Source organism: Mytilus galloprovincialis, chromosome 1 (genome assembly GCF_965363235.1).
Source record: "Mytilus galloprovincialis chromosome 1, xbMytGall1.hap1.1, whole genome shotgun sequence".
Lineage (NCBI taxonomy): Eukaryota > Metazoa > Mollusca > Bivalvia > Mytilida > Mytilidae > Mytilus > Mytilus galloprovincialis.
This window is the reverse complement of record NC_134838.1, coordinates 91205689-91216983: the sequence shown is the minus strand read 5'-3', so window position 1 is coordinate 91216983 and position 11295 is coordinate 91205689. Positions and strand designations below refer to the sequence as shown.

Here is an 11295-nt window from a genome sequence, read left to right as displayed (position 1 = left end):
TTCATCAGAGATGTTTTTTGTAGACCTAATAGCCTGTCTGTTGTTTGATTGTCTGTTTGTTGTTTTCTTTCGTATTCGTCCAAGAGCAAAGTTTGTTATGGATTGAAGTTCATGATCATCTACGTCACAGTTATTTAACTGTTTGTTGTATTTTAAGTTAATTTCACACAAAATTCTTTTTGCAGGGATGGAAATACACATGTCTTCTTTTATAGCAAACTTCATCCCAGCTTGGTCATAGCATTGAATAATGATGTCAATTTCATTGAGATCAGTGGCCGAGAAACTGATAGGTTTCTTGTTCTCTATTTTACACCTAGTAGGACCTGTCTTGATCATTCGCTGAATCCTGCCGACTCCCTTTCTTCATCTAAATATGCATAGTCTTCATATAGCATTATTCCAGTTTCTGGATTGTTTTCATCATTTGGCGCTTCTTGACGTTGTCTCACTCTTACAAGCCTGGAACATTAACAATATATAATCAACCATGTAAATGCAGATAATAAGTGATAAGTATTTATTATAAAAAAAAACTTTTAAATTGCTTTGTTAAAAATCCTTTATGAAAATTATACAGTTAATACTGCAAAGTCTATAATTGTTACGGAATAGCTGTTCTTTGGTAGTTAACGGTATTTTGGCGTTGTCCGTATGGTCGTTTTCACTTAATATGAGACTTTCTTGAACTTCCTTTATGACTGTTTAGAACCATACAGTTACCTTCAGATGTATATTTTACTTGTTGAATAATATTATGATGTTTTAATGTTTCATGTTTATTCATCCCCATATTCAATTTTTTTATACTATTATTTGGACATGATTGATTTTAGGGTTGAAGCAGTACAATATTTTGTGTAGCGTTCATATTACTATATTTGCTTTCCCGCAACTTACCACTTTTAAATAGCCCGTAAAGGAATGAATTTTGTCAACATTTTAAAGGTAAAAAATGAAATGTAGTGTTTTGTAAAATTGCATAATACAACGTTGTCCTGATTATGCACTATATAGTTGTGACTGGAGTTTTAGCAAAAAACAATCAATCAATCATAATATTCAACTCACCTGTCATATGACAACTTAGGCCCATGTTCATTAAACAGAGTGACTAAAGTTGATTTGTATTGCTTGCCGTAGTTAGGAACATCCACTGTTGCTGAAACTTTCCTTTAGTGATAAATGAAATAACAATATAATTAGAACAAGTACCAAGTCAAAATATTTTTGCCACAAGTACGTTTTAAAAGTTCAATTTGGAAATTCCTTTAAGGAATAGGAATATACAAGCATACATCTAATGAACATGTCAGGGGCATTTTTTTAACAATCTTAGTGCAATAATAAAATATATATATAATTTTTATTTTTACTAACAAAATGTATCTATATAAAACTTTAATCTCATTGAACAGTAAACAAGAAGGTCAGTAAGCTGAGCCTATAACGCTACCCTAGCACTTACTGTTAAGTTTGGTTGCTTTTTCAGAGAAGATTTTTAAATTCGGCAATTAGAACAAACGTTGCCCTTTGCTGTTCCATAGATCTTTGATGTAAATTTTGGTTCCATTTGTCACAGTGGTTTCAGAAGAGATTAAAATATGAAAAGATGGACAACGAACACCAAATGATGACAAAATCTTTTTCTCTAAGATATATTGCATATTTACTTTTTTGGTGGAGAGTTGGACGAAGACTCAGTTTCTCTATTCCCATCTTCAAGTTCACACTCTTCAAGTAGGTCATCAAACATAGAGCGTAAAGCGTCACTGTCAGCATCGTTTCCTGTAACATATATATACACTATACAACTAGATGAATATGCATCATGTTATTTTGTTTCTGAGGAATAAAATACAGAGAATTCTAAAGACAGTCATATGTTCAAGATGTCCGAAAGTTGTTAAAATAATGTTACTGTATAAAAGATTTTTTGAGTTTCAGAATCAAACAGTTCAAAAGAAATTGATCGCATGTCACCGTTACATCTTACTGGAGCAAATCGTTGTTCATGACATCATATTTTGAACAATAATTTCTGGAATCTCTATTTTTTCAAGAAAATAAAAGAACTTGGAACATCAGACCTTCATAAACTTATCAGTAATCAAACACAACGATGTTTATCAGGGCAACTTCTAAGTCCGTGACAAGCTGTATCAAAACCTTTACACAGCAAATACAATAATATTGTAATAGAAAATAATCAATAGTTTTCGACTTTTCTTGAGTATATATTTACCTTTACCATTCTTGTGATTAGCACTGTCATCATCTTTCTCATCTACTGGCTCTTCACATACATCCTTGCAAAGATCTTCCTCAATCATCATTTTCTCCATCAAATCACTTGGATCTTTGAATGGACGATAGAACCAGTCATTGTCAGGATCATCAGGACCATCGTTTCCACCATGGAAGAAATTTGGTAGCATACCTAGATCCCTTGCAAGCTGCTGTGCCATTTCAATTCCTTCCTTCCATGCTTTTACTTCATCTCCTGGTGGTGGATAATTTGTTAAGTCTACTTTCTGGATGTTAGCCATGTCATATTGTTTATGCCAAACATTTTCTTGTTTAATATGATTTCTTGCAAATTTTCGACCATCTGGATCACACTGGATTTGTTCAAGTCTAATCATGTGTGAAACGTTTCTATGCATGTCCCCAAAATTAAAATTGTGTCGATTGCCAACCCACTGTCCATGGCGACTAAAAAATATTTCACAGCAGTCAGATCCAGTTAAATCGAGCCGGCATTCTAAATAAGGAAAGTTGTCCCTAAAATAAACTATCAACATGACTGCAAAATGTGCTGATATCATACCATCAATGTAGCTCTCACGGGTAATAAAGCTGGATCTTAAGTTCATGCCAGGATGCATGTTCACGAAGTTTCTCCATATTCCTAGGAAAGTAACGAAAAAACCAGCATACTTAATTCTTGTGTAAAGTGTAGCAACAGGGCTAAAGAAGATCTCTACATAGTGCCATACTAGCTTGAGGTATGCATGTGTACCTCGAAGTATTGGTTCTGGTGGAAAATCTTCGTAAGTTCCATTGATCAATCTTTGTAAACATGACTGAACTTTTAAAAATGTTAGCTCTTGTGCATGTTTCCAGTTTTGCCTATCCCGCCGTAGTATGTGGTCTTTATTCAGTCCATGTTCAATGACAGGAACATGCTCTACTAGGAGGTTAATATGATGCATATGAACCATTATACCTGGTCCAATCTGAAGAATTCTTGTTGGATGATCTAATGGATTGATCAGTTTTTTGTGCTCGTGAATTGCATCTTGGTCCCCAATTTGCTTGATCATATAACCATGTTCTGTGTTGACTTTTCTACATTTATAGGAAAAACCCAGGTCAGATGAGATAGGTTGAAATGTATCCAACGGTGGTAGGTCAACTGACATAAGTTGCATCATTAATTTTCTTCTCCTGGAATCACCATCTGAGCTATGTCCAATCAAAGGTCCAAGAGATTGCTGCAATGTTGCATCATAATGCTGTTCAATAGTTGTCCACTGTCTATACACATCAAGGTGTGTAAATCTATTGCACGTTGGACGTAACAAGGCAACAAGTCGAGGAAGATGTTCATGTAAAGGATTTATAAGAATGGCTCTTGCAAATTTGCCCACTGTATAATGTTCAAATGCAAGTCTCATTTTTTCATATGAGTCAATGTCATTTCCAATCACTATGTTGAAGTCCTGAAAGCATACATGGTCCTTTGGGTTTTCCGTTTTTTCTCCACAAAACCCTAGCAGTTCATCAGATGTCTGGGAATAAGCAACTTCTCCTTTAATGGCCGTTTCATCTTCTGCTAAAAGACAAGGAACTTGGCCTTTGATCCCTAAAGCAAATTTGATCTGTTTGTACATATCTGCATATCTGTGAAAAAGCTTTTCAGTGGAGTCAGATGTGATGGATATAGTTTTCAGTTTTCGCCAAGTGTAAATACTGGACAAGTCTGGGCCATGCAGATTCATGGAAACAAAACTTGCAAGGCGTGGTCCTCCCCAGATCAATAAGACTTCATAAAACTCTTTGACGGATGCCTTGTATCGCTTTCCTGTTTTTCCGATTACATTCAAATTCCTTGAAACTGTTTCTATAGTGTCTAAAAGCACGTTTTTGTCTTTAAAAAGTCCTTTCTTATGAGCTTTGCAAAGTTTGTGTGTTATTGCTTTCATGTCACCTCGCCTCGAAAATTCTTCTAGCTTTTCTTTAATTGAACGGGTTTTCAGTTGGAGTCGTAGGTTTTTAGATTGTAAAAAAAATATTTCTGAGGTTTTCTTTTCAAGTTCCTGTGCCTGGTCTCGTAACTTTTTAAGTTTTTCAGTCTTGGTAAGATAGTCAAACCTGACTTTTGTTGCATCCCTTTCACCTTCTGTTGTTGATTTGTCTTGTCTAAGGAGAAGTCTTCTTTTGAATGACTCGAGGGATGGTATTCTTGAACAATATTCACACATGTCTGCATCTTTATCAGCATGCCATACTATAGAACCGGTACACTTCATATGCCTGAAAGTTCCATCATAAGTGATAGGTCCATTCTCCGTTATTTTAGTCATATTATAAGATGGTACTGGGTACAAGCTGTCCTTCCCTTCATCAACTCCAGTTTTACTGTCGTCTATTAACAGCTTTGTGTTGTAAATACACGAGTTTTTTGAACCAGGGTATGTGACTTTGTTCTTGTAAAAGCCTTGGCAAACTCTTCTGGTTAAATTAGGAACGGTTAGTCAGCTCTCATCGTCGTTTTTTGGTTTTGGTTTAAAGAAAGACTCAATTCTCTTGCTACCAGAGGAATAAGTTCTATTGCTCAGTTTCTTATGTTGTTTACTGTCAACATGTAATTGCATCCGTGGCATTGGATCGCCAGCAGCAGGTAAGAGTGATATTTCAGTTAAACAGTCTCTACAAACAGCATGTGCCCCCTTCAATACAAAAATGTTGTTAAACTTTGAGTCAACATCTTTGAATACAGCGGCAATCTTGTTCTGTTTTTTGTCTGATGGAAGCATTTCATCAATATTTAACTGATGGGTTTTGGATTTGGTATGCACTGACAGGTTTTGGAGTTTTTGAAATAATGGTCCGGCGGCTATAACCGTTTTGCATATTGAGCAATGGACTTTAAATTTGCCTTGCTTTTCGTGTACTTTGAATGAAACCTCAACATTATGCTCAATATAATGTTCTTGTTCCATTCTTACAGCCAATTTCTTCAGACTTGAAAGTAAAAAAGGATTGTGTCTTTCAGTATCAGTACTTGTATAATTCTCACAATTCTCATCCCTTTCATCATCAGTTTTACTACCATGATCATCATTATTACTCTGTAAATTTAAGATAATAGAAAGATTAATAAAAGTGCCATTAACGATTGACACACGTCCTACCATGTTATAACTACTTATCAAAGGTACCAGGCTTATAATTTTTACTACGCCAGACGCGCGTTTATCAGTGACACTCGAAACAAAATAATTGTAAGGCCAAAAAAAGTAGATAGTTGAAGAGCATTGAGGACCCAAAATTCCAAAAGTTGAAAACGTGATGCCAAATAAGGCTCAGGTTATATAGCAAATTAGTTCAATATTTACATGTAAGACAATTAAATAAAATTACTCCTAGCTTCTTTTTTTATAGTATAAGTAACAGTGTTCACGTTGGTTGGTCATATCTTACAATACAAAATGTATATATTTTATACAAATCAACAGGATTTTATTAATTATTTCAAATTAATTGTGATTACCTTCTCCTGATCAATTTCATGTTCCATATTTGGCTTCATGTTTTCTCCGACTTGATCAAGGAATGTCTGGATGTCATTGACACTGCACACATCTTCTTCCTGCAGTTAAGGTTGAAAAGATTGAAATATCATTAAATTTTCGATAACTAATGCCGACAAATTTCGACGATCTCGTAAACTTTTTCAGTTCGTTTGATTCACTGTGTTTTGATATTGCAGGTATAATACCTTATAAGGTTTTAAAATAGATGGATTTCAAGCATATAAAAAGCATTTGATTATAATATTTATGTATGTTATTCATGTTATTATCGTATGTAAAGTGTGGTACTTGCATGGTACCTGATGCATGACAGCAGAAAAACACAACACGTGTATGTATAACCACTGCAAAAAGATTGTGAAGTTTCCGTGAGCTGTTTCATTGAACGTTTTTGCAAGTTGTCACTTCATCTGGTAAATTTATCAATTTGTGAGAAGTAGACATTTTATCAGTGTATGAAGAGAATAGATAAACATTTCCTCACTTTGAGTTTAGAGTTCATTTCGTATATGGTTAACTTTTAATCTGTAAAAGAGAGACGAAAGATATCAAGGGGACAATCAAACTCAAATGTTGGAAACAAACTGACAGAGCTATGGCAAGAAATGAAAGGCGACGTAATAAAAAAAAGTGCGTAATGTATACTATATATAACGTGTGTCGTTATCGGTGGTGAGTTATGTATATACAAACTGCTTTTTGTTACTATACTCTACTGTGTAGTGCAGATATAAACACATGCAAAAGACACTGGCGACACAAGCACTTTTAAAAGTTTTAAAATCCCGTTGCTTTCACCGATATCCTGTGGTGCTCCGGATAGTGGTGGAATATATCAAAAACAAAGAAAGTTTGACGTCATGAGCACAACAATAACAGGAATCGTAAACCAGTCATAAGGGTGCTTTCGGTGTACGCCGCGTTCAATCGATCAATGTTTTTTAGACTGTTGGATTTGCCGTCTCATTTCGATCCACTGTGTCGATCTGGCCCAAGTCGATCCGGCCCCAATTAAAAAAATATTAACAAGGGTTAATATATATATATTTATTTGGTTATATTTTTTTTGTGTGGATCATTTTAATTTTTTCACAAGATAATCACAAATATTTTTTTCTGTTCAGAAATTCGCTAAAATATTCAACCAAATTAAATTACAAAAAAATATTGTACGTGTTCACATAGAGAGAAAACAAAATCAACTGAAGATAAAACTATTACCAAATAAACAAACATTCTTTAGACAATTCTACGTCTTTTAAGGCCTTGTTTATCAAACGCTAACCATAAATGCCCTCAAAATATTTGTGTTTGTTCCTTATCTATATATATTTATGTAATTGATAGTGTGTATGATATCATGAGTCACATATGTCACAAATCCCTCCGATTTTAATAGTATCTATTCATTATTTACTATGGGGCCGGAACGACCTAATTACGTGACGTGGACCTTATACCGTTGGATTTCACTTGAAAATCATGTACTGATGATTGAATTTATACATCGCAGGATAAAAACACATTTTAAAAGAGGAACGAAAGATACCAAAGGGACAGTCAAACTCATAAATCTAAAACAAACTGACAACGCCATGGCTAAAAAGGGGACAATAAACCTTCGACGATGCTCAAGTACGAAACATGAAAAAGCGATTCCATAATATTCGTGTTTCTAAAGCTCGCTGCCGCACAAATAAATATTGTATTTTCTGCCAATATGACGTTCGTATATTAGTGTAAACAGGTAAAACAGGTGTACCACTGTTTGATGTGAATATTGACTTACCTTAGTAGATTGTAGTTCATTGTCTCTGCAGTGAAAGTCCAAAGCCATAATTTTTATTTTTTCTCCGTCACTGCACTAGTAACCCGAATTTAACTTGATCGGACAAAAACGTGTTAACGCTATTTAAATGAGATTGATCGTTATTTGATAAAGATTGACAAAAATTAAAAATTATATTTAATTCATTTCAATTCATATCAATTCATTTTAACGCCAGTCAAATAGATTTCTCTGCAGTCGATCAATTGAAATCAAGTTAGTGGTCAGTTGGGTCAAACTAATAGGCCACGCCCCTGTTAAGCTATTTCAAACATGCATTAATTCGTTTTAAACATGGATGAGACCCGCGGACTTTTTACAGGTAAATCACTCAAGCAAAACGACCTCGATGTATATATCGTAAGTAACGTGTGGTCCTTTGCAACTATTTACGAAACTTTATGTATTCCTGTATATTTACCGTTTCTCTTTTTTCTGTTTTACTATATTGTACTCGTAAATCAAATGTAGACACGTAAAACTACATAATTTGTGTACATAATTTAAATCGATGTGTCTTGAAGCAACATATATTCATTCTCTTGCTGTATATTGATATTTGGAAAAGCTTGTAATGAAAAACAAGATATTGTTGAATAATAAAATCGACGAAGATAATGTTGACGTTGAATATGATAAACAGAAAGGCATGCTCAAAATTATAAATGAAGCAGCAGCCCACTGAACTTCTAAAACTGTGTTAAATTGTAATACCGGTCACTGGCCAAATCGGGCGTTAATTGTGGAAGAGAAACAAATATCAAACAAAAATATTGTTCTTACGACTTTGTAAAAAGATTATTGTGCTGTCATGCACCCTGACGTACTTGTAATAAATTAACATGTATTCTGTATATATGAGATAAATTTTAGTCTGCGATAAAGATGGGTAAGTTGATTTAAGTTTAACGACCTTGACAGGCTATTTGTCGGCATACTCTTACGTTTTTTAATGTTTTAAAAGAAAACATACATTTTCGTTTTGGGCATTTAATATAAGTCTACTTTCCAAATTGAAATGAACATAAACATTGTTAAAAAAAAACAGAAAATGGAAAAGAAACATTCTGCATTGTTGCTTTCATATAATTTTATTTCCTATATATTTGAGCGGAAATTTCTAAGTTAAAACTGATTGTAGTATAGATAAAATATTTCATCTAGGTGCTCTCGTTACATATTAAAATGAATTTCATTGGTCGGAACGTTTGCAAACTTTCAATCCAGGTGTTCTCATCGAGGTCCTCGTTCATGTTTCAAATCAATACACAATATGAAGTCCAGTTCGGCAAAAAGAAATCAAATTAAAACTCTACGATGTCCGATTAAACAAACAGAATTCAGAAAAATAACACTTTTACGATTCTTCCAATCACGACAAAAATATCTATCTTTTTCTCCGATGAAAATCATTACTATTTATATCAGAACAAGTCAAAAGTTGCCGGAGCTTGATTTATGATGCATACGAAACTTTAATAAATAATAATCCGGTTTGTATTTTTCAAAATAACTTTTATATCCGATAAAAATCGAAAAATAAATTATCGATTTTTCTATGAGACGAAAATTATAGTATTATATTTTTTTAACTGAAACTTTTATCATGTTGTAATGTCAGCTTTTGACAGTAACAACTGTCTGATCAGTATACGAGAGTAGACGCATGGATTTTCGTTTTAAAAAATTATGAATGCATCCGTAATGTATCTTCGGAATGTGAAATTCTAATTTTGTTGAGATTATTATATAGTATCATATTTGACTTTCAATTGTATTTTTTCCAAGGTTTACAATATTTGCATACACTTAATTAAAGTTTCAAAATTATATCTAAACCTTGCAGTATTTCTTTTTAATACATGTTATATATTTAAAATATTTATAATAAATTTAATGAGTTTCTATAAAAATCTTTTTTTTTTTAAATATTTCAAATAATTTCCTGTATAATCCATTGACAGGGGAGGTAATCTCGGTTCTAATTTTGTTTCCACGTGGAATCGATTTAAATTTCCAGTTGCCATTTACGTACTATGTACACGGATAAAAAGGGTTATAATTTGGTAGGGTCTTTATTCATTTAATGTTGTTGAATGTACAGTTTGCTGGTTGTTCATGTTGTTCTTTGACAACACTGCCACTGTCACTTTAAAAAAATGATGCAAAATCACATGTTCCTTTACTTTGCTCGACTTAAAAAAAACACCGTAAACATGATAAAGAACGAAAAAGCTTTTTTCATTCCCGGCATTGAAGTTTTGTTACTCAATCAAGATCACCTAAGTTAAAATAAGATACTCGAGCAGATTCGGAAATGCAAGTTCGTTCCGGTCCTTGGTTCACATATTATCGACGTTTCCGTAAAAACAAGGAATTTTCAGTGTAGAAATATTGAATTTTGAACATGAGCGGACGCGACTACCACGAATATATTTAAAACAGTGAATTATTTCCTTACAACAAACAACACATTGAAATATCTTCGTGGTACTCGCGTCCGCTCATAGTTAAAAATTGCTCAAACGGACGCAAAAACTTCGGATTTTCATAAAATTTACATTTTTCATGAGAAAGAGAGAGGTATTTAATAATTTTTTCACACGGAAAAAGAAAAGCTATATTGATTTTTTGTTAGATGAGACACTTTTCTCTTTAGAAATAGCCATGTTTCTTGGATATTATGCATTCTAATTTCAACGAAAATAGGGGGCCCGTTGCAATAGCATATCGTACCTTGTCCTTTGTAATAAAGGACAAACCATATCCTCATGTTTTTTTATGCAGCACTAGTAAGCATAGTTCGTCTGTTATCGCTTCAAACCAAGCCATCATAAATACACCAGAGATTACTAAAAAGTTTTTCAGAATTACGAAAAATATGTTATAATCCTTGACCTTCCCGAATCAGTCGATTGTATGAAAGTTTTTTTTTTAAAGAAACAGGTCTTTTACTGCAAAAAAAAAGAAGATAAAAGCGATTTTTGTTTGAAGTAACGAATGTCATTCTTGAAAAAAAGAAAGTTTTCGTGTTTTAGGTCGTCCTGATGCAAACGTAAAAGTTGAAATAAAAATTACACTCCGAGATTACACTAAAGACATTTCGCTAGCACACACGGGACTAGATTTATTAATCGTTCATTTGCAAGTCAAAAATAATAATTATGCAAAAACCAAAAAATCAAAGTACAAAGGTACGGCATTTATCTAGAAACAATTTCCATCCAACTTCAAAATGTGAGGTAAATCGATTAGCTTACGCTAGCCAAGCAACCAACAGACAAAATAAATCTTGCCTCCCCGATGAAGACTATCTATAGACACGGAATAAAAACTAAGGAAATTATAATAGCATGTTAGATTGGTTACAAACACATTTATGCAAACATGAAGCAGCTGTTTCTTTACTGAACTGGTCAGTGGTAATACAAAACCAGGGTTTCAAAAAGATGAAGAAAAAGAAAAAGACATTTAAACATGTTAAAATTTATTTAAAAGCAAATCATAAATAGTGTTTAACTGAAATTGAAAAAAAAGAATCATAATAGTCTATAATATGTATAAATTTATATCAGAAAGCTAACAGCAAAATGAAAGGAAAATATGTGTTGCTTAAGAACATTGACCTGGGCCGTAACAGCCTCA

At 33.3% G+C, this 11295-nt stretch overlaps 1 protein-coding gene across 1 annotated transcript; it reads right to left on the bottom strand.

Annotated features, from left to right (window-relative positions):
* Positions 1 to 335: 335 nt before the first annotated feature.
* LOC143060819 (uncharacterized) lies at positions 336 to 3180 on the bottom strand. Its single transcript, XM_076233644.1, has 4 exons — positions 2246 to 3180; positions 1674 to 1788; positions 1072 to 1173; positions 336 to 462 (listed from the first exon to the last, which is right to left on the bottom strand). Exons 1-4 carry the CDS (start codon positions 2886 to 2888, stop codon positions 336 to 338), a joined length of 987 nt encoding a protein of 328 aa, XP_076089759.1. The 5' UTR covers positions 2889 to 3180.
* Between the last annotated feature and the right edge of the window lie 8115 nt (positions 3181 to 11295).